Source organism: Scyliorhinus torazame, chromosome 1, assembly GCF_047496885.1.
Source record: "Scyliorhinus torazame isolate Kashiwa2021f chromosome 1, sScyTor2.1, whole genome shotgun sequence".
Classification (NCBI taxonomy): Eukaryota; Metazoa; Chordata; class Chondrichthyes; order Carcharhiniformes; family Scyliorhinidae; genus Scyliorhinus; species Scyliorhinus torazame.
Window position 1 is genome coordinate 260,137,735 of NC_092707.1, and position 24,318 is coordinate 260,162,052.

The 24,318-nt window shown below is 51.3% G+C and overlaps 1 protein-coding gene across 1 annotated transcript in view; it reads left to right on the top strand.

The window, feature by feature from the left end:
* The first annotated feature begins 512 nt into the window (after positions 1-512).
* The window catches only part of dtd1 (D-aminoacyl-tRNA deacylase 1), a 202,329-nt gene continuing 178,523 nt past the window's right edge, over positions 513-24,318 (top strand). Inside the window, exon 1 of the mRNA XM_072504096.1 lies at positions 513-678. Coding sequence (XP_072360197.1) covers positions 636-678 — 43 coding nt within the window. The 5' untranslated portion in view covers positions 513-635. The remainder of the gene's footprint in view (positions 679-24,318) is intronic.

Consider the following 24,318-nt stretch of genomic DNA (forward strand, 5'->3'; position numbering starts at 1 on the left):
GTCCAGCGCCTTCTTCACTTCTGCCTGAGGTGGGATGTAGGCCGCTGTGATAATGGCTGAAGTGAACTCACATGGAAGATAGTATGGGCGGCACTTCACGGTCAGGTATTCCAGGTCCAGGGAGCAGTAGGTCGCCAGGGTCTCCATATCCAAGCACCAGGAGGAGTTGATGAGGAGGCAAACCCCTCCACCCTTCGCTTTGCCTGATGACACGGTGCGGTACGCCCGGTGAATTGAGAAGCCTTCAGGTTGTATGGCACAGTTTATTGTGTGTGTATAAGTGTATGAGTCTTGCTCTATCTTCAATTGCAGTTTATTCTGCATATGAGTCTTGCTCTATCTTATTTCTGGTTTCTATCTTGTTCAATTGTAGTTTAGTGTGAGTCTTGCTCTATCTTCAATTGCAGTTTATTGTGTATGTGAGTCTTATTCTATCTTATTTTTGGTTTCTATCTTGTTCAATTGCAGTTTAATGTGCAACTCTGCTCCTGTCCTGTAGGGGAATCACTGCTCTCACTTCCAACCAGCCCACTTCCCCGCTCTCTTGTCTGATTCAACACTGACACTGCACCAAGAGAAAAAAAAAACCCGGCTTCCAGCAACCAGCCCGATTGTCGTGTTACCAATCAAACACCATGAAGGCCATTATTCAGAGAGTCGCAAAGGCCAGTGTGACAGGTCAGTCTGTTTTTGTGGCGTAGCCTTTCTTGTGCTGGGGGGAAGGGGGGCTCCCCACCCATTCCTCCTCTCCTGTTGCCATTATTAATTCATTGGTGCTGTTTTGCTGTCACAAAGAAAAGGCCGGGGACGCGTTTGCAGCTTGGGGTGGATTTGGGGTGTTTAAATGTGTGTGTGTTGGGGGGGTACAGAGACACAGTGACACAGAGTGCAGGCTGGACAGGACTGACCCACTGCTACAACTGCGATGTCCCTCCAGCGCAGAGAGCCGGCTCTCCGCTTTCTTCCGGCAGCGCCTCTATTTACAAACTGCAAAAAAAAAACCTGCAGACCCTCCAATGTGTGGCTATTGTTCAGCAAGCAGGGCTTGTCGGCAGCCCCATTAATTCCAGTCACAACAGGAGAGAGAATTGACTGGTTTCTCCCCCCGCCTCCAGCTCAGGTTAGAAACATGTCCCTTGCAATTGAGGCTCATTAATCAGCGATGACTCATTCGGATTTCCAATCTTTAATAACGCAGTGGCTGGCTTTCTCTAGCTGCTGCATCCCCAGTTGTGTGATTGTCTGTGCAGGAAGCCTCTCCTGATAACTGATCACCTTAAACCACTACTTCATCCTGGTGTTGCGCCATACAAGCCAAAACACTCAGACACAATCTACAAGTACAGGAACATTTCACCCAGTTGCTCTCTGTGACAGGAATCCTATTCTTTTTGGGAAAAATGAAATCAGGCAGTGAGGGAGGGGGTCTGGAAATATCAGTGACAAAAAAGCTTGGGGATAATCGAGACCTTTGGGCGTTTCAAAAAAGACTTGCATTTATATAGCACCTTTCATGACCACAGTGGTTAGCACTGCTGCCTCACAGCACCAGGGACCAGGGGCGTCATTCTCCGACCCCCCGCCGGGTCGGAGAATGGCCGTTGGCCGCCGTGAATCCCGCCCCCGCCGAAGTCTCCGCTCCCGGAGATTGGGCGGGGGCGGGAATCCGGCCGCGCCGGTTGGCGGGACCCCCCGCTGGATTCTCCGGCCCGGATGGGCCGAAGTCCCGCCCAGAAATTGCCTCCCCCACCGGCGTAAATCAAACCTGGTATTTACCGGCGGGACCAGGCGGCGTGGGCGGGCTCCGGGGTCCTGGGGGGGGGCGCGGGGCGATCTGACCCCGGGGGGTGCCCCCACGGTGGCCTGGCCCGCGATCGGGGCCCACCGATCCGCGGGCGGGCCTGTGCCGTGGGGGCACTCTTTCCCTTCCGCCTCCGCCACGGTCTCCACCATGGCGGAGGTGGAAGAGACTCTCCCCACTGCGCATGCGCGGGAAACTGACAGCGGCCGCTGACGCTCCCGCGCATGCGCTGGGAAACTGACAGCGGCCGCTGACGCTCCCGCGCATGCGCCGCATTTCCGCGCCAGCTGGCGGGGCAACAAACGCCATTTCCGCCAGCTGGCGGGGCGGAAATCCCTCCGGCGTCGGCCTAGCCCCTCAATGTTGGGGCTAGGCCGCCAAAGATGCGGAGACTTCCGCACCTTTTTGCCGGCGCGATGCCCGTCTGATTGTGCCGGCTTTGGCGCCAGTCGGCGGGCATCCCGCCGTTGGGGGAGAATTTCGCCCCCGGGTTCAATTCTGACCTTGGGTGACTGTGTGGACTTTGCACGTTCTCCCCATGTCTGCGTGGGTTTCCTCTGGGTGCTCCGGTTTCCTCCCACAGTCCAAAGATGTGCAGGTTAGGCGGATTGGCCATGATCAATTACCCCTTAGGGTCCGATGATGTGCAGGTTAGGTGGGTTACGGGGATAGGAAGGGGAGTGGGCCCAGGTGGGGTGCTCTTCGGAGGGTCGGTGCAGACTCGGTGGGCCAAATAGCTTCCTTCTGCTCAGTAGGAATTCTATGGACCATGTCCCTAAGGGCTTTATAGCCAATCAGGTACTTTTGAACTGTAGTCACTGTCACAATGTGGAAAAGGTGGCGGCCAGTTTGCGCGCATCAATCTCCCAAAGACAGCAATGTAATCAGTCTCCTGGCATATCCTGCGTTGGTTATGCAGGGATCTGGTTCTGTTTCCAGATATTGGTGCTTCACACCATCCACGGTTTATTGGTGCTGGGAAAGTACTATATATTTTGAATTTAGATATAATGTAACCCCACCAATAGCCTCTGAATGGTGAAACTATTGAAGTACATTGTCCCCAGAATATAATGAGTACAAAGGATGAAAGTCATCTTTTAATGTGATAAAGGAATTTTGTCCTGAATAAAATTCCATCCTGAGATTGTTTGGATATTGATTTTAATAAACTGTTGGGATTTAATATTCATTTATATAAGATTTGAAAAAGTTGAAGTTATTAATGAAATGTTACTACCCGACATTGATTGCAGTGTCTGTTGTTAACCAGTTGTTAATACTTTCCAAGTGGCTTTGTTGAACCAAAGTGAGATCCTATTGGGGGGGGGGGGGGGGGGTGGATTTCATGTTATCTTTGGGTATGGCTCAATGCCTAGATGAAATGCCTGAAAGCACGAGGAGGAGGAGTATATGAAAACGTAAAAAGTGGAAGCGACCGTTGAACACATTGGGGATAAGGAATTAGAACAGCAAAGTTAGTGGAAATAAATTTTGAAGGGAAAGGGGAACAAGAGTGTGAAAGATCTATTGTGTACAAGAGGTTAATAAAGATAGGAGTCTTTGAAAAGATGAACGGCGTGCGGGAATCATAATTTACTGAGGTACCAGGATTCTCCATGCCAATGTGTTCTTTGTAGAGTGGTGATTTGAGAATGGAGATGGAGCAGATGAAGTTGTTGAGTGATAGATGAAATACAACCTGTAAATCTAAAGTGGTAACGCTACAGCAGTCTTGGGCACAACACATTGTTATGCTGTTGTAAATGATATTACAATCCACTATATTGACATTTACGCCTGTAGTGATTTACAGCCCGATAATTCCTGTATACTTTTTAAAAAAATATATTTTATTGAAAATTTTTGGTCAACCAACACAGTACATTGTGCATCCTTTACACAATATTATAACAACACAAATAACAAGAACCTATTTTATAAACAGAAAATGAATAAATAATAAATAACAAAAATGAAAACTAACCCTAATTGGCAACTGCCTTATCACAAGTAACACTCTCCAAAAATATAATTTAACAGTCCAATATATAATTATCTGTAGCAACGATCTATACATATTATACAGTATATATTAACAACCCTGAGAGTCCTTCTGGTTCCCCCCCCCCCCCCCCCCCCCCCCCGATCCTGGGCTGCTGCTGCTGCCTTCTTTTTCCATTCCATCTATCTTTCTGCGAGGTATTCGACGAACGGTTGCCACCGCCTGGTGAACCCTTGAGCCGACCCCCTTAGAACGAACTTAATCCGCTCTAGCTTTATAAACCCTGCCATGTCATTTATCCAGGTCTCCACCCCCAGGGGCTTGGCTTCTTTCCACATTAGCAATATCCTGCGCCGGGCTACTAGGGACGCAAAGGCCAAAACATCGGCCTCTCTCGCCTCCTGCACTCCCGGCTCTTGTGCAACCCCAAATATAGCCAACCCCCAGCTTGGTTCGACCCGGACCCCCACTACTTTTGAAAGCACCTTTGTCACCCCCCTCCAAAACCCCTGTAGTGCCGGGCCTGACCAAAACATATGGGTATGATTCGCTGGGCTTCTCGAGCACCTCGCACACCTACCCTCCACCCCAAAAAATTTACTGAGCCGTGCTCCAGTCATATGCGCCCTGTGTAATACCTTAAACTGAATCAGGCTTAGCCTGGCACACGAGGACGACGAGTTTACCCTGCTTAGGGCATCTGCCCACAGCCCCTCCTCGATCTCCTCCCCCAGCTCTTCTTCCCATTTCCCTTTTAGTTCATCTACCATAGTCTCCCCTTCGTCCCTCATTTCCCTATATATATCTGACACCTTACTATCCCCCACCCATGTCTTTGAGATCACTCTGTCCTGCACCTCTTGTGTCGGAAGCTGCATGAATTCCCTCACCTGTTGCCTCGCAAAAGCCCTCAGTTGCATATACCTGAATGCATTCCCTTGGGGCAACCCATATTTCTCGGTCAGCGCTCCCAGACACGCGAACTTCCCATCCACAAACAGATCTTTCAGTTGCGTTATTCCTGCTCTTTGCCACATTCCATATCCCCCATCCATTCCCCCCGGGGCAAACCTATGGTTGTTTCTTATCGGGGACCCCTCCAAGGCTCCAGTCTTTCCTCTATGCCGTCTCCACTGTCCCCAAATCTTCAGTGTAGCCACCACCACCGGGCTTGTGGTGTAGTTCCTCGGTGAGAACGGCAATGGGGCTGTCACCCAAGCCTGTAGGCTAGTCCCCCTACAGGACGCCCTCTCTAATCTCTTCCACGCCGCTCCCTCCTCCTCTCCCATCCACTTACTCACCATTGAAATATTGGCGGCCCAATAATACTCACTTAGGCTCGGTAGTGCCAGCCCCCCCATCCCTGCTACGCTGTAAGAATCCCTTCCTCACTCTCGGGGTCTTCCCGGCCCACACAAAACCCATGATGCTCTTTTCAATCCTTTTAAAAAAAGCCTTCGTGATCACCACCGGGAGGCACTGAAACACAAAGAGGAATCTCGGGAGGACCACCATCTTAACCGCCTGCACCCTCCCTGCCAGTGACAGGGATACCATATCCCATCTCTTGAAATCCTCCTCCATTTGTTCCACCAACCGCGTTAAATTTAACCTATGCAATGTGCCCCAATTCTTGGCTATCTGGATCCCCAGGTAACGAAAGTCCCTTGTTACCTTCCTCAACGGTAGGTCCTCTATTTCTCTACTCTGCTCCCCTGGATGCACCACAAACAACTCACTTTTCCCCATGTTCAATTTATACCCTGAAAAATCCTCAAACTCCCCAAGTATCCGCATTATTTCTGGCATCCCCTCCGCCGGGTCTACCACATATAGTAACAAATCGTCCGCATACAAAGATACCCGGTGTTCTTCTCCTCCTCTAAGTACTCCCCTCCACTTCTTGGAACCCCTCAACGCTATCGCCAGGGGCTCAATCGCCAGTGCAAACAATAATGGGGACAGAGGGCATCCCTGCCTTGTCCCTCTATGGAGCCGAAAATATGCAGATCCCCGTCCATTCGTGACCACGCTCGCCATCAGGGCCCTATACAACAGCTGCACCCATCTAACATACCCCTCTCCAAAACCAAATCTCCTCAACACCTCCCATAAATAATCCCACTCCACTCTATCAAATGCTTTCTCGGCATCCATCGCCACTACTATCTCCGTTTCCCCCTCTGGTGGGGGCATCATCATTACCCCTAACAGCCTCCGTATATTCGTGTTCAGCTGTCTCCCCTTCACAAACCCAGTTTGGTCCTCATGGACCACCCCCGGGACACATTCCTCTATTCTCATTGCCATTACCTTGGCCAGGATCTTGGCATCTACATTTCGGAGGGAAATAGTATTGTATCGGGTTGTAATCCGCATTGTAGCGGGTCCTTTTCCTTCTTTAAGAGAAGCGATATCGTTGCTTCAGACATAGTCGGGGGCAAATGTCTTGAACACTCCATTCACTCTCTCCGCTCCATCTCTCCTTCCTCATCCCTCACTCCCCCTATTTCCCTCGCTGCTCCCCTTTTCCTCAATTGGTGTGCCAGCAACCTGCTCGCCTTCTCCCCATATTCGTACTGTACACCCTGTGCCTTCCTCCATTGTGCCTCTGCAGTGCCCGTAGTCAGCAAGTCAAATTCTACATGTAGCCTTTGCCTTTCCCTGTACAGTCCCTCCTCCGGTGCTTCCGCATATTGTCTGTCCACCCTCAAAGGTTCTTGCAGCAACCGCTCCTGTTCCTTACTCTCCTGCTTCCCTTTATGTGCCCTTATTGATATCAGCTCCCTTCTAACCACCGCCTTCAGCGCCTCCCAGACCACTCCCACCTGGACCTCCCCATTATCATTGAGTTCCAAGTACTTTTCAATGCACCCCCTCACCCTTAGACACACCCCCTCATCTGCCATTAGTCCCATGTCCATTCTCCAGGGTGGGCGCCCTCCTGTTTCCTCCCCTATCTCCAAGTCTACCCAGTGTGGAGCGTGATCCGAAATGGCTATAGCCGTATACTCCGTTCCCCTCACCTTCGGGATCAACGCCCTTCCTAGCACAAAAAAGTCTATTCGCGAGTAGGCTTTATGGACATAGGAGAAAAACAAGAACTCCTTACTCCTCGGTCTGCTAAATCTCCATGGGTCTACACCTCCCATCTGCTCCATAAAATCTTTAAGTACCTTGGCTGCTGCCGGCCTCCTTCCAGTCCTGGACTTCGACCTGTCCAGCCCTGGTTCCAACACCGTATTAAAATCTCCCCCCATTATCAGCTTTCCCATCTCTAGGTCTGGAATGCGTCCTGGCATCCGCCTCATAAAATTGGCATAATCCCAGTTCGGGGCATATACGTTTACCAAAACCACCGTCTCCCCCTGTAGTTTGCCACTCACCATCACGTATCTGCCCCCGTTATCCGCCACTATAGTCTTTGCCTCGAACATTACCCGCTTCCCCACTAATATAGCCACCCCCCTGTTTTTCGCATCTAGCCCCGAATGGAACACCTGCCCCACCCATCCTTTGCGTAGCCTAACCTGGTCTATCAGTTTCAGGTGCGTTTCCTGTAACATAACCACATCTGCCTTAAGTTTCTTAAGGTGTGCGAGTACGTGCCCTCTTTATCGGCCCGTTCAGCCCTCTCACGTTCCACGTGATCAGCCGGGTTGGGGGGCTTTTTACCCCCCCCCCCTTGTCGATTAGCCATCCCCTTTTTCCAGCTCCTCACCCGGTTCCCACGCAGCTGTATCTCCCCCAGGCGGTGCACCCCCGCCCATCCCCTCCCATACCAGCTCCCCCCTCTCCCCAGCAGCAGCAACCCAGTAATTCCCCCCTCCCACCCCCCCCGCTAGATCTCCCGCTAGCGTAATTACTTCCCCCATGTTGCTCCCAGAAGTCAGCAAACTCTGGCCGACCTCGGCTTCCCCCCGTGACCTCGGCTCGCACCGTGCGACGCCCCCTCCTTCCTGCTTCTCTATTCCCGCCATGATTATCATAGCGCGGAAACCAAGCCCGCGCTTCTCCCTTGGCCCCGCCCCCAATGGCCAACGCCCCATCTCCTCCACCTCCCCTCCTCCCCCTTCACCACCTGTGGAAGAGAGAAAAGTTACCACATCGCAGGATTAGTACATAAAACTCCTCTTTCCCCCCTCTTCGCCCCCCACATTCGCCCCACCACTTTGTTCGAACGTTCTTTTTAATAACCCGCTCATTCCAGTTTTTCTTCCACAATAAAAGTCCACGCTTCATCCGCCGTCTCAAAGTAGTGGTGCCTCCCTCGATATGTGACCCACAGTCTTGCCGGTTGCAGCATTCCAAATTTTATCTTCTTTTTATGAAGCACCGCCTTGGCCCGATTAAAGCTCGCCCTCCTTCTCGCCACCTCCGCACTCCAGTCTTGATAAACGCGGATCACCGCGTTCTCCCATTTACTGCTCCGAGTTTTCTTTGCCCATCTAAGGACCATTTCTCTATCCTTAAAACGGAGGAATCTCACCACTATGGCTCTGGGAATTTCTCCTGCTCTCGGTCCTCGCGCCATCACTCGGTATGCTCCCTCCACCTCCAACGGACCCGCCGGGGCCTCCGCTCCCATTAACGAGTGCAGCATCGTGCTCACATATGCCCCGACGTCCGCTCCCTCCGCACCTTCAGGAAGACCAAGAATCCTCAGGTTGTTCCTCCTTGCGTTGTTCTCCAGTGCCTCCAACCTTTCCACACATCGTTTCTGATGTGCCTCATGCATCTCCGTCTTCACCACCAGGCCCTGTATGTCGTCCTCATTCTCGGCTGCCTTTGCCTTCACGACCCGAAGCTCCCGCTCCTGGGTCTTTTGTTCCTCCTTTAGCCCTTCGATCGCCTGTAGTATCGGGGCCAACAGCTCTTTCTTCATTTCCTTTTTGAGCTCTTCCACACAGCATTTCAAGAACTCTTGTTGTTCAGGGCCCCATGTTAAACTGCCACCTTCCGACGCCATCTTGGTTTTTGCTTGCCTTTCTTGCCGCTGTTCTAAAGGATCCACTGCAATCCGGCCACTTTCTCCTCCTTTTTTCATCCGTATCCAGGGGGGATTCCCTTCTGGTTTACCGCACAGTGTTTTTAGCCGTCAAAATTGCCGTTGGGGCTCCTATCAAGAGCCCAAAAGTCCGTTTCACCGGGAGCTGCCGAAACGTGCGACTCAGCTGGTCATCGCCGCACCCGGAAGTCAATTCCTGTATACTTAATGCACACTCAATGTTTAGTCTTATGATGTCAACCATGTCATTGTTGATGTATTTACAACATTATGCACTGCCTTTAGGTTTATATATGAAGTCTTGGCTTTGCCTTTCATATCGGTCCAAGTCCATCTTGTCCCTAATTTATCCTTGCCCTCAATTGATACAATGGGCTCCCTCTGTGGTGTCTTTCAGCCAAACATGCTTGTGCTGGCTATTTGAAAGAGCTATCCAGTTAGAATGTTCGTTGCATAATGCTAATGTTACTAGTAATTCAGAGACCAGCCCTGCGGCGGGCCGGAGAATCCCCGCGAACGGGCCACGCCGCCCTGACGCCGGCACGCGATTCTCCGCAGAGCGAGAAGCAACGGCATTGGCGACGGCATGGTTGGCGCGGCGCCGGTCATGGGCCACTCTACGCGGCCGGCCCGCCGATTCTCCGGCCCGGATGGGCCGAGCGGCTGAAGGAAAAGAGCCGAGTCCAGCCGCCGGCATTCTAACCTGCACTGGGTTGGCGGGACCTCGGCATGGAAGGGTCGGGTGGTGGCCTTTGGAGGGGGAGGGGGGTCTGACCCCGGGGGGGGGGGGGGGGGAGGCTCCGATGTGGCCTGGCCCGTGATCTTGACCCACCTATCGGCGGGCCGGCTTCTGTAGCTGGGGGCCTCCTTTCCTACGCGCCGGCCCCTGTAGCCCTGCGCCATGTTGTGTCGGGGCCGGCGCGTTGAAGGAGGCCACTGCGCATGTGCGCATTGGCGCCGGCACCACTGCTCAAGTCCTCGGCTGCGCCGGCGCAATTGCGCATGCGCGGTTCCCTCGGCGCACAGTTCGCGCCGGGATATGCAGCTGGAGTGGCGCTAACCACTCCAGCGCCGTCCTGGCCCCCTGAGGGGCCAGAATTAGCCATGGGAGCGGCCCGTTCACGCCGTCATAAAACACAAAGGTGTTTACGACGGCGTGGACACTTTGCTGTGGGATTGAAGAATCCCGCCTCAATGCTCTGGATTCCACCACCAACGTGAGGGAAATTTAAATGCAGTTAATTAATGCAACTGAAATAAAAAGCTAGCCATATTTATAATGGTCATGAAATGACCAGATTATGGTAAAAAAAACTATCTGGTTCATTTAATGTCCCTTGGAGAAGGAAATCTGCCATCCTTACCTGGTCTGGCCCACATATGGCTCCAGACCCACACTAATATGGTTGACTCTTAATTGCCCTCGGAATGGACTAGCAAATCACTCAGTTCAGGGGCAATTCAGGATGGGCAGTAATTGCTACACTCATCAGCCAAGAGCAAATTTTTAAAAAGTTCAATTTCATCTGCTCTTTTCCTGTATTCCTACAATTGTTCCCCTTCCAGTATTTATTCTGTTTGAAAGTTATTCCTGAATCGGCTTGCCCTCACCTATTCAGGCAGTGCATTCCCAATCTGAACAACTCACTGCTTATTCTTCTCTGGCTCACTTTGCCAGTCTTGTTAAATCTGTGTTCCTCTGGTTACTGACCCTTCTGCCCCTGGAAACAGTTACACTGTCAAAATCCTTCACCATTTTGAACGACTCTATTGAATCTCCCTTTGACCCTTCTGTGCTGTGGGGAGAACAATTCTGGCTTCTCCAGTCTGAAGTCCCTCCATCCTTCATCCCATTTCCCCCCAGGCCTCGACATCCGTCCTAACGTGTACTGCCCAGAATTTGCAGCAATACTCCAGCTATGGCCTAACTGGTATTCATAATTTATGTTGATCATTATTTCCTTGTTTTCGTACTCTATGCTCATGCATTGTAAAGTCAAGGAACCCAAATGCAGCCTTTTTGATTTGTCGTGGCACCATCTAAGAATAATCCTGGCCTCTCTCTTCCTGAACCTCCTTTTTAAAAAAAACGTGCTATTTGGGCGATGCATGACCTATGTTTCTATTTTGATAGAAAATGTTGCACTCTTATCGACAACTTGAATGACACAGACTAGTGAGATAACTTAACCAGATCCTTAAAACAATCGGAAGGTTTCTGTTAAGGCCGGTGGCCATTTTGGAATTCAGACCTGACTGGGCCAACCCCATGTTAGCATTTGAAAGGAACGGAGAAATCTAGAGAGGTTGTTTGCCGGGATTGTGGTCAGCGATGAAGAAGAAAAGCGAGTAAAGAATGTCAGTTATCTGTTTTTCAGAAGGTTGCTAACTGCCCAAGACAAATGGGAGAGGGGTGGCCTCTGAGAAAGAGCCAGGCTGAAACAGGTTATCAATGGCATAGCATGGAGCTGACTGAAAACTGGAGGCCGGGGCGGTGGGTGTTCAGAGTGGAAAATAAATGAGGACGTCGTTACTTATTAATATTTATAGAGATGGATCTGAATTTAAATGAGCTGCTTAGTATGTGAAAATTTCCAACCAGCTGTTACTCTTTGTCTAACCCCCACCTTGCCCAATAAGTGCTCTGAAAATATCTACAAATGCATCCTACTGTGAGATTATGCTCCATCCTCTCTTGCGGAGTGCGACCAGATTTTCCAATTAGTGAGCTGCAGCGAGGACCAGGCTTGGTTGCTGCTAGCTGGTTAAGAAATGATCATTCGACTTCCGGGTGCGGCGATGACCAGCTAAGTCGCACGTTTCGGCAGCTCCTGGTGGAACGGACTTTTGGGCTCTTAATAGGAGCCCCATCGGCAATTTTAACGGCAAATAACACTGTGCGGTAATCCAGAAGGGAATCCCCCCTGGACACGGATGGAAAAAAGAGAGGAAAGTAGCCGGATTGCAGTGGATCCTCAAGAGCAGCGGCCAGGAAGGCAGGCACAAAGCAAGATGGCGTCGGAAGGAGGCAGTTTAATATGGGGCCCTGACCAACAAGAGTTCCTGCGGCGTTGCGTAGATGAACTCAAAAAGGAGATGAAGAAGGAGCTGTTGGCCCCGATATTACAAGCGATTGAGGGGCTAAAGGAGGAGCAAAAGACCCAGGAACAGGAGCTTCGGGTCGTGAAGGCAAAGGCTGCTGAGAATGAGGACGACATACAGGGCCTGGTGGTGAAAACGGAGATCCACGAGGCACAACACAAAAGATGTGTGGAAAGGCTGGAGGTGCTGGAGAACAATGCGAGGAGGAAGAACTTAAGCATTCTTGGTCTTCCCGAAGGTGCAGAAGGGGCGGACGTCGGGGCATATGTGAGCACGATGCTGCATTCGTTAATGGGATCGGAGGCCCCGACGGGTCCGCTGGAGGTGGAGGGAGCCTATCGGGTTATGGCGCGAAGACCGTGGGCTGGAGAAATTCCTCGAGCAATAGTTGTGAGATTTCTCCGATACAAGGACAGAGAGATGGTCCTCAGATGGGCCAAGAAAACTCGGAACAGTAGGTGGGAGAATGCGGTGATCCGCGTGTATCAAGATTGGAGTGAGGAGGTGGCGAGAAGGAGGGCAAGCTTTAATCGGGCCAAGGCGGTGTTGCATAAAAGGAAGGTCAAATTCGGAATGTTGCAACCGGCAAGACTGTGGGTCACACATCTAGGGAAACACCACTATTTCGAAACGGCAGACGAGGCGTGGACATTTATTGTCGAGGAGAAGCTGGAGTGAGCGGGCCAGAAAAAGAACGTTTGGGACAAAAGTGGGGGGGGTGAATTTGTGGGATGAAGGGGGGAAAAGGGGGAAGAGAGGACTTCCCAGATTGTTAAACCTGCGACCCTGTAATTTCTCTCTCTTCCCCATGTCGTGGGGGAGGGGGTGAGGGAGGATGAGGAGCTGTGGACGCCGGCCATTGGGGGCGGGGCCAAAAGGGGAAGCGCGGGCTTTGTTCCCGCGCTATGGTAATCATGGCGGGAACAGGGAAGCAGGAAGGAGGGGGCCTCGCACAGTGTGAGCCGAGGTCACGGGGGGAAGCCGAGGTCGGCCAGAGTTTGCTGACTTCTGGGAGCAACATGGGGGGTGCAATTACGCTAGCTTGGGATCTAGCGGGGGGGGGGGGGCGGGGGGGGGGGTTAACTGGGTTGCTGCTGCTGGGGAGAAGGGGGAGCTGGTATGGGAGGGGGGGGTCGGGGCGGGGGGCCGCTGCCTGGGGGGGATACAGCTACGTGGGAACCGGGTGAGGAGCTGGATTGAAAAAGGAAATGGCTAGTCGTCAAGGGGGGGGGGATAAAGAGCCCCCCAACCCGGTTGATCACGTGGAATGTGAGAGGGCTGAACGGGCCGATTAAGAGGGCACGGGTACTCGCACACCTAAAGAAACTTAAGGCAGATGTGGTTATGCTTCAGGAGACGCATCAGAAACTGACAGACCAGGTTAGACTTCGCAAAGGATGGGTGGGGCAGGTGTTTCATTCGGGGCTAGATGCAAAAAACAGGGGGGTGGCCATACTAGTGGGGAAGCGGGTAATGTTTGAGGCAAAGACTATAGTGGCGGATAGTGGGGGCAGATACGTGATGGTGAGTGGCAAACTGCAAGGGGAGGCGGTGGTATTGGTGAACGTGTATGCCCCAAACTGGGATGATGCCAATTTTATGAGGCGTATGTTAGGACGAATCCCGGACCTAGAAGTGGGGAAGTTGGGAATGGGTGGAGATTTTAATACGGTGCTGGACCCAGGGCTGGACAGATCGAGGTCCAGGACTGGAAGGAGACCGGCTGCAGCTAGGGTGCTTAAGGATTTTATGGTGCAGATGGGAGGAATAGATCCCTGGTGATTTAGTAGACCTAGGAGTAAGGAGTTTTCGTTTTTCTCCTATGTACATAAAGTATTTTCACGAATAGATTTTTTTGTTTTGGGAAGGGCACTGATCCCAAAGGTGACGGGGACGGAGTACACGGCTATAGCCATCTCGGATCATGCTCCACGCTGGGTGGACCTGGAGATAGGGGAAGAAAAACAACAGCTTCCACCCTGGAGAATGGACATGGGATTATTGGCAGATGAGGGAGTGTGTTTAAGGGTGCGGGGGTGTTTTGAAAGGTACTTGGAACTTAATGATAATGGGGAGGTACAGGTGGGAGTGGTCTGGGAGGCACTGAACGCAGTGGTTAGAGGGGAGCGGATATCTATTAGGGCACATAAAGGAAAGCAGGAGGGTAGGGAAAGGGAGCGGTTGTTGAAAGAACTTCTGAGGGTGGACAGACAATACGCGGAGGCACCGGAGGAGGGACTATACAGGGAAAGGCAAAGGCTACATGTAGAATTTGACTTGTTGACTACGGGTAAGGCAGAGGCACAATGGAGGAAGGCACAGGGTGTACAGTACGAATATGGGGAGAAGGCGAGTAGGTTGTTGGCCCACCAACTGAGGAAAAGGGGAGCAGCGAGGGAGATGGGGGGGGGGTTGAGAGATGAGGAGGGAGAGATGGAGCGGGGAGCGGAGAAAGTGAATGGAGTGTTCAAGGCATTTTATGAAAGATTATATGAAGCGCAGCCCCCGGACGGGAAGTAGTGAAAGGGATTGGAAGCATGCAGGCGGGGAAGGCCCCGGGACCAGACGGATTCCCAGTTGAATTCTAAAAGAAATATTTGGACTTGCTGGCCCCGCTACTGATGAGAACCTTAAATGAGGCGAGGGAAAGGGGGCAGCTGCCCCCGACGATGTCAGAGGCAACGATATCGCTCCTCCTAAAGAAGGAAAAAGACCCGCTGCAATGCGGGTCATACAGGCCCATTTCCCTCCTGAATCTGGCCAAGGTAATGGCAATGAGGATAGAGGATTGTGTCCCGGGGGTGGTCCATGAGGACCAAACTGGGTTTGTGAAGGGGAGACAGCTGAATACAAATATACGGAGGCTGCTAGGGGTAATGATGATGCCCCCACCAGAGGGGGAAGCGGAGATAGTGGTGGCGATGGATGCCGAGAAAGCATTTGATAGAGTGGAGTGGGATTTATTTGTGGGAGGTGTTGAGGAGATTTGGCTTTGGGGACGGGTATATCAGGTGGGTACAGTTGCTGTATAGGGCCCCGATGGCGAGCGTGGTCACGAATGGACGGGGGTCTGACTATTTTCGGCTCCATAGAGGGACGAGACAGGGATGTCCTCTGTCCCCGTTATTGTTTGCATTGGCGATTGAACCCCTGGCCATGGCACTGAGGGGTTCCAGGAAGTGGAGGGGAGTACTTAGGGGGGGAGAAGAACACCGGGTATCTCTGTATGCGGATGATTTGTTGCTATATGTGGCGGACACGGTGGAGGGGATGCCAGAGATAATGCGGATACTTGGGAAGTTTGGGGATTTTTCAGGATATAAACTGAACATGGGGAAAAGTGAGTTATTTGTGGTGCATCCGGGGGAGCAGAGCAGAGAGATAGAGGATTTACCGTTGAGGAAGGTAACAAGGGACTTCCGGTACCTGGGGATCCAGATAGCCAAGAATTGGGGTACATTACATAGGCTTAATTTAACACGGTTGGTGGAACAGATGGAGGAGGATTTCAAGAGATGGGACATGGTGTCCCTGTCATTGGCAGATAGGGTGCAGGTGGTTAAAATGGTGGTCCTCCCGAGATTCCTTTTTGTGTTCCAGTGCCTCCCGGTGGTGATCACGAAGGCTTTTTTCAAAAGAATTGAGAAGAGCATTATGAGTTTTGTGTGGGCTGGGAAGACCCCGAGAGTGAGGCGGGGATTCTTGCAGCGTAGTAGGGACAGGGGGGGGCTGGCACTACCGAGCCTAAGTGAGTACTACTGGGCCGCCAATGTTTCAATGGTGTGTAAGTGGATGGGAGAAGGGGAGGGAGCGGCATGGAAGAGATTGGAGAGGGCGTCCTGCAGGGGGACTAGCCTGCAAGCAATGGTGACGGCGCCGTTGCCGTTCTCACCAAAGAAATACACCACAAGCCCGGTGGTGGTGACTACATTGAAAATTTGGGGGCAGTGGAGACGGCATAGGGGAGGGACGGGAGCTTCGGTGCGGTCCCCGATAAGAAACAATCATAGGTTCGTACCGGGGAGAATGGATGGGGGATTTGGAGCATGGCAAAGAGCTGGGGTAGTACAATTAAGAGATCTATTTGTAGATGGGACGTTTGCGAGTCTGGGAGCGCTGACGGAGAAATATGGGTTGCCCCGAGGGAATGCATTCCGGTATATGCAATTGAGGGCTTTTGCGAGGCAACAGGTGAGGGAATTCCCGCAGCTTCCGACGCAGGAAGTGCAGGATAGAGTGATCTCAGAGACATGGGTGGGGGACGGTAAGGTGGCGGACATATACAGGGAGATGAGGGACGCGGGGGAGATCATGGTAGATGAGCTGAAAGGGAAATGGGAAGAAGAACTGGGGGAGGAGATTGAGGAGGGGCTGTGGGCTGATGCCCTACGTAGGGTAAACCCATCGTCCTCGTGTGCCAGGCTCAGCCTGATACAATTTAAGGTGCTACACAGGGCGCATATGACTGGAGCACGGCTTAGTAAATTCTTTGGGGGTAGAGGATAGGTGTGCGAGATGCTCGAGAGGCCCAGCAAATCACACCCACATGTTCTGGTCATGCCCGGCACTACAGGGGTTCTGGGTGGGGGTGGCAAAGGTGCTTTCGAAGGTGGTGGGGGTCCGGGTCGAACCAAGCTGGGGGTTGGCTATATTTGGGGTTGCAGAAGAGCCGGGCGTGCAGGAGGCGAGAGAGGCTGACGGGTTGGCCTTTGCGTCCCTTGTAGCCCGGCGCAGGATATTGTTAATGTGGAAGGAAGCCAAACCAAAGTAGATAACAGCAGCAACCCAGGGGGGAGGGGGGGGGGGGGGAGGGGGGGGGGGAGGAATTGGACGGACTCTCAGGGATGTTATTGTATATGTACAGGTATTTGGTATATGTAATTGTATATTGGATTGCTGGATTGTATTTTTGGAGAGTATTTATTTTGGACAAGGCAGTTGCCATTTAGTTTTGTTTTTTGTTTTTGTTTATATATTACTTATTTATTTGTTTGAAACTGGCCACGGTTATTTATATTGCTTTATTGTTGTGTAAAAGAAACACTACGTATTGTTATGTTTGGCCAAAAAACTTGAATAAAATATATTTAAAAAAAAAGAAATGATCATTAAACTCAGTGTTAATTCCCAATTCGATAACACAGTATTTGTTTTATTGGAGGGTTTTATTTTTGGTGTCAAAAGAATATAGGAAAAAAAATCAGTGGAAAAAGCGCAGACTCCAAAAATCCTGGGTGGATTCGGAAAACATTGATTGTTATTTGCAGCACCTTCAGGAAAAAACAAGCCAACAACTAAAAATGTACAGCCAAACCCAGTGAGAGAGCCCACAATTATTGATACCATTCATAGGCACAACGTTTATGGGTTCACGATTAAACTCCTATCAAACTCCATTTAAGGGGAAACTAGATAAAGAAATACATGAGCGGACTTCCGGGTGCGGCGATGACCAGCTGAGTCGCACGTTTCGGCAGCTCCCTGTGAAACGGACTTTTGGGCTCTTGATAGGAGCCCCAACGGCAATTTTGACGGCGAAAAACACTGTGCGGTAAACCAGAAGGGAATCCCCCCTGGATACGGATGGAAAAAGGAGGAGAAAGTGGCCAGATTGCAGTGGATCCTTTAGAACAGCGGCAAGGAAGGCAAGCAAAAACCAAGATGGCGTCGGAAGGTGACAGTTTAACATGGGGCCCTGAACAACAAGAGTTCTTGAAATGCTGTGTGGAAGAGCTCAAAAAGGAAATGAAGAAAGAGCTGTTGGCCCCGATACTACAGGCGATCGAAGGGCTAAAGGAGGAACAAAAGACCCAGGAGCGGGAGCTTTGGGTCGTGAAGGCAAAGGCAGCCGAGAATGAGGACGACATACAGGGCCTGGTGGTGAAGACGGAGACGCAGGAGGCACATCAGAAACAATGTGTGGAAAGGTTGGAGGCACTGGAAAACAACGCAAGGAGGAACAACCTGATGATTCTTGGTCTTCCTGAAGGTGTGGAGGGAGCGGACGTCGGGGCATATGTGAGCACGATGCTGCACTCGTTAATGGGAGCGGAGGCCTCGGCGGGTCCGTTGGAGGTGGAGGGAGCATACCGAATGATGGCGCGAGGACCGAGAGCAGGAGAAATTCCCAGAGCCATAGTGGTGAGATTCCTCCGTTTTAAGGATAGAGAAATGGTCCTTAGATGGGCGAAGAAAACTCGGAGCAGTAAATGGGAGAACGCGGTGATCCGCGTTTATCAAGACTGGAGTGCGGAGGTGGCGAGAAGGAGGGCGAGCTTTAATCGGGCCAAGGCGGTGCTTCATAAAAAGAAGATAAAATTTGGAATGCTGCAACCGGCAAGACTGTGGGTCACATATCGAGGGAGGCACCACTACTTTGAGACGGCGGATGAAGCGTGGACTTTTATTGTGGAAGAAAAACTGGAATGAGCGGGTTATTAAAAAGAACGTTCGAACAAAGTGGTGGGGCGAATGTGGGGGGCAAAGAGGGGTCTTATGTACTAATCCTGCGATGTGGTAACTTTTCTCTCTCCCACAGGTGGTGATGGGGGGAGGAGGGGAGGTGGAGGAGATGGGGCGTTGGCCATTGGGGGCGGGGCCAAGGGAGAAGCGCGGGCTTGGTTCCCGCGCTATGATAATCATGGCGGGAATAGAGAAGCCGGAAGGAGGGGGCGTCGCACGGTGCGAGCCGAGGTCACGGGGGGAAGCCGAGGTCAGCCAGAGTTTGCTGACTTCTGGGAGCAACATGGGGGGAGTAATTACGCTAGCGGGGGATCTAGCGGGGGGGGGGTGGGAGGGGGGAATTACTGGGTTGCTGCTGCTGGGGAGAGGGGGGAGCTGGTATGGGAGAGGATGGGCGGGGGGGCACCGCCTGGGGGAGATACAGCTGCGTGGGAACCGGGTGAGGAGCTGGAAAAAGGTGATGGCTAATCGATAAGGGGGGGGGGGTACGAAGCCCCCCAACTCGGCTGATCACGTGGAACGTGAGAGGGCTGAACGGGCCGATAAAGAGGGCACGGGTACTCGCACACCTTAAGAAACTTAAGGCAGATGTGGTTATGTTACAGGAAACGCACCTGAAACTGATAGACCAGGTTAGGCTACGCAAAGGATGGGTGGGGCAGGTGTTCCATTCGGTTTTGGTAAACGTATATGCCCCGAACTGGGATGATGCCAATTTTATGAGACGGATGCTAGGACGCATTCCGGACCTAGAGATGGGAAAGCTGATAATGGGGGGAGATTTTAATACGGTGTTGGAACCAGGGCTGGATAGGTCGAAGTCCAGGACTGGAAGGAGGCCGGCAGCAGCCAAGGTACTTAAAGATTTTATGGAGCAGATGGGAGGTGTAGACCCGTAGAGATTTAGCAGACCTAGGAGTAAGGAGTTCTCGTTTTTCTCCTTTGTCCATAAAGTCTACTCGCGAATAGACTTTTTTGTGCTGGGTAGGGCATTGATCCCGAAGGTGAGGGGAACGGAGTATACGGCTATAGCCATTTCGGATCACGCTCCACACTGGGTGGACTTGGAGATAGGGGAGGAAACAGGAGGGCGCCCACCCTGGAGAATGGACATGGGACTAATGGCAGATGAGGGGGTGTGTCTAAGGGTGAGGGGGTGCATTGAAAAGTACTTGGAACTCAATGATAATGGGGAGGTCCAGGTGGGAGTGGTCTGGGAGGCGCTGAAGGCGGTGGTTAGAGGGGAGCTGATATCAATAAGGGCACATAAAGGGAAGCAGGAGAGTAAGGAACGGGAGCGGTTGCTGCAAGAACTTTTGAGGGTGGACAGGCAATATGCGGAAGCACCGGAGGAGGGACTGTACAGGGAAAGGCAAAGGCTACATGTAGAATTTGACTTGCTAACTACGCGCACTGCAGAGGCACAATGGAGGAAGGCACAGGGTGTACAGTACGAATATGGGGAGAAGGCGAGCAGGTTGCTGGCACACCAATTGAGGAAAAGGGGAGCAGCGAGGGAAATAGGGGGAGTGAGGGATGAGGAAGGAGAGATGGAGCGGGGAGCGGAGAGAGTGAATGGAGTGTTCAAGACATTTTATAAAAAATTATATGAAGCTCAACCCCCGGATGGGAGGGAGAGAATGATGGGCTTCTTGGATCGGCTGGAATTTCCCAAGGTGGAAGAGCAGGAAAGGGTGGGACTGGGAGCACAGATCGAGGTAGAAGAAGTGGTGAAAGGAATTAGGAGCATGCAGGCGGGAAAGGCCCCGGGACCGGATGGATTCCCAGTCGAATTCTATAGAAAATATGTGGACTTGCTCGCCCCGGTATTGACGAGGACCTTTAATGAGGCAAAGGAAAGGGGACAACTGCCCCCGACTATGTCTGAAGCAACGATATCGCTTCTCTTAAAGAAGGAAAAGGACCCGCTACAATGCGGGTCCTATAGACCTATTTCCCTCCTAAATGTAGATGCCAAGGTCCTGGCCAAGGTAATGGCAATGAGAATAGAGGAATGTGTCCCGGGGGTGGTCCACGAGGACCAAACTAGGTTTGTGAAGGGGAGACAGCTGAACACGAATATACGGAGGTTGTTAGGGGTAATGATGATGGCCCCGCCAGAGGGAGAAACGGAGATAGTAGTGGCGATGGATGCCGAGAAAGCATTTGATAGAGTGGAGTGGGATTATTTGTGGGAGGTGTTGAGGAGATTTGGTTTTGGAGAGGGGTATGTTAGATGGGTGCAGCTGTTGTATAGGGCCCCAGTGGCGAGCGTGGTCACGAATGGACGGGGATCTGCATATTTTCGGCTCCATAGAGGGACAAGGCAGGGATGCCCTCTGTCCCCATTATTGTTTGCACTGGCGATTGAGCCCCTGGCGATAGCGTTGAGGGGTTCCAAGAAGTGGAGGGGAGTACTTAGGGGAGGAGAAGAGCACCGGGTATCTTTGTATGCGGACGATTTGCTACTATACGTGGCGGACCCGGCGGAGGGGATGCCAGAAATAATACGGATACTTGGGGAGTTTGAGGATTTTTCAGGGTATAAATTGAACATGGGGAAAAGTGAGTTGTTTGTGGTGCATCCAGGGGAGCAGAGTAGAGAAATAGAGGACCTACCGTTGAGGAAGGTAACAAGGGACTTTCGTTACCTGGGGATCCAGATAGCTAAGAATTGGGGCACATTGCATAGGTTAAATTTAACGCGGCTGGTGGAACAGATGGAGGAGGATTTCAAGAGATGGGATATGGTATCCCTGTCAATGGCAGGGAGGGTGCAGGCGGTTAAGATGGTGGTCCTCCCGAGATTCCTCTTTGTGTTTCAGTGCCTCCCGGTGGTGATCACAAAGGCTTTTTTAAAAAGGATTGAAAAGAGCATCATGGGTTTTGTGTGGGCCGGGAAGACCCCGAGAGTGAGGAAGGGATTCTTACAGCGTAGCAGGGATAGGGGGGGGCTGGCACTACCGAGCCTAAGTGAGTATTATTGGGCCGCTAATATTTCAATGGTGAGTAAGTGGATGGGAGAGGAGGAGGGAGCGGCGTGGAAGAGATTAGAGAGGGCGTCCTGTAGGGGGACTAGCCTACAGGCTATGGTGACAGCCCCATTGCCGTTCTCACCGAGGAACTACACCACAAGCCCGGTGGTGGTGGCTACACTGAAGATTTGGGGACAGTGGAGATGGCATAGGGGAAAGACTGGAGCCTTGGGGGGGTCCCCGATAAGAAACAACCATAGGTTTGCCCCGGGGGGAATGGATGGGGGATATGGAATGTGGCAAAGAGCAGGAATAACGCAACTGAAAGATCTGTTTGTGGATGGGAAGTTCGCGAGTCTGGGAGCGCTGACCGAGAAATATGGGTTGCCCCAAGGGAATGCATTCAGGTATATGCAACTGAGGGCTTTTGCGAGGCAACAGGTGAGGGAATTCCCGCAGCTCCCGACACAAGAGGTGCAGGACAGAGTGATCTCAAAGACATGGGTGGGGGATGGTAAGGTGTCAGATATATATAGGGAAATGAGGGACGAAGGGGAGACTATGGTAGATGAACTAAAAGGGAAATGGGAAGAAGAGCTGGGGGAGGAGATCGAGGAGGGGCTGTGGGCAGATGCCCTAAGCAGGGTAAACTCGTCGTCCTCGTGTGCCAGGCTAAACCTGATTCAGTTTAAGGTATTACACAGGGCACATATGACTGGAGCACGGCTCAGTAAATTTTTTGGGGTGGAGGATAGGTGTGCGAGGTGTTCGAGAAGCCCAGCGAATCATACCCATATGTTTTGGTCATGCCCGGCACTACAGGGGTTTTGGATGGGGGTGACAAAGGTGCTTTCAAAAGTAGTAGGAGTCCGGGTCGAACCAAGCTGGGGGTTGGCTATATTTGGGGTTGCACAAGAGCCGGGAGTGCAGAAGGCGAGAGAGGCCGATGTTTTGGCCTTTGGCCTAGTAGCCCGGCGCAGGATATTGCTAATGTGGAAAGAAGCCAAGCCCCCGGGGGTGGAGACCTGGATAAATGACATGGCGGGGTTTATAAAGCTAGAGCGGATTAAGTTCGTCCTAAGGGGGTCGGCTCAAGGGTTCACCAGGCGGTGGCAACCGTTCGTCGAATACCTCGCAGAAAGATAGACGGAATGGGAAAAAGAAGGCAGCAGCACCAGCCCAGGATCGGGGGGTGGGGGGTGGGGGGGGGGGGTGAGGAGGAACCAGAAGGACTCTCAGGGTTGTTAATATATACTGTATAGTATGTATAGGTCGTTGCTACAGATAATTATATATTGGACTGTTAAATTATATTTTTGGAGAGTGTTACTTGTGACAAGGCAGTTGCCAATTAGGGCTAGTTTTCATATTTGTTATTTATTATTTATTCATTTTTTGTTTATAAAATAAGTCATTGTTATTTGTGTTGTTATATTGTGTAAAGGATGCACAATGTACTGTGTTGGTTGACCAAACATTTTCAATAAAATATTTAATAAAAAAAAAAGAAATACATGAGCGAATAGAAGGGCAGGCTGACATTTATGGGAGCTTGCTGTGTAACAGTTGGCTCCTGTATTTTCCACTTCAGGAAGGTACTTTACCGGTTGTAAAATGCTTCGGGCTGGCCTTTGTTGAAAGTCCCAATAGAAATGAAGACCTTTCTTTTGGGGTTAATTGCAGTAAGGTAGGCGAAGGCTTGTTTGTGTCAAGCATAGAAACCGAAGTGGAGCAGCTGGACCAAGCAGCTTGTTTTTAAGGCTGTAAGTTCTGGATTTTAACGAAAAAGGTGAAAATTCAATGGGACCACACTTGCTTTGGTGGCTGATTCGTCCAATGTTGGCACAACTGATGCAAAAGCTCATGGAATTTGGAGCGCCAATTGTGTTCAGCTTGAGTTTCCTGTGACGTTTTGGGTTAGTTTCCAAATGTCAGCAACAGGCCCCACCCAGAAAGGTGGCCGCACACACAAAATGGCCACCTCCCCCAACTCCAACCCATTCTTAGGTGAATTAAGCACCATTGGGAGTTTCTGCTAATGGGGCTCCATTGTAGGCTTTTGAGTAGATTCCACAAATTGTACCTTTTGAATGAAAGTACACCAATGGGAATGTGTTGAATGAACATACTTTTAAAATGTGCTAAGGAACTGACTACCATGACCAAGGGCAGGGTTTTGCCCCCCCCCCCCCCCCCCATACACACACACACACACCCCTCCGCAGCATGTTTTACTGTAATGGAGGTGACCTGCCCTGTCGCTGTCAACATGTTTCCCTGTGGTTTGCATCATCCACAGGTTCCCCAGCGGCCAGGGGTCGTCTACGGCGGGACGGGAATATCCTGCAGGCAGGAACAGCCAGGAAATCTCTGCCCCACTTGTTTGAAAATTCATTTACGGGATGTGGACGTTGCTGGCTGGGCCAGCACTTATTGCCCATCCTGAATAAATAATGCCAGCATTTAGTCAGGGATGGACAATAAATGCTAGGCCTAGCCAGCGACGCTCACATCCTGTAAATTAATAATAATAAAATAGTTTTAGATATTGTTTTCAGAAATTCAAAATGGTGGTTCGAAGGCGGGTTGACACCGTGCTTTAAAATGATTATTTTTTGAGATAAAACCATTTTCAGTTGTACGATTCAAACTTTCCCAAGTTGTCAATCTTTAATATATTAAGGAATAATTTTTAAAGTAAAATAAACCAAAGAAATACGTCCCCCCCCCACCCCCCTCCCCCAGGACCTAAGTACAAAAATCAAGGTCTTGAAAGCATTGAGGGTGTCCTGCACTGATGGAGCTGCTGTCTGTTGTGTGGTATTATCAGTTATTGCAGTACCCGAGAGGCTGAAGTTCCATTGGTTAAACCTGGGGGTTTACCATTGGTTGTATAGTATGGAGCTCCGCCCTGATAGGCAGGGTATAAGAGTCAGTGCCGTCCCAGCAGCCCTCACTCTGTACC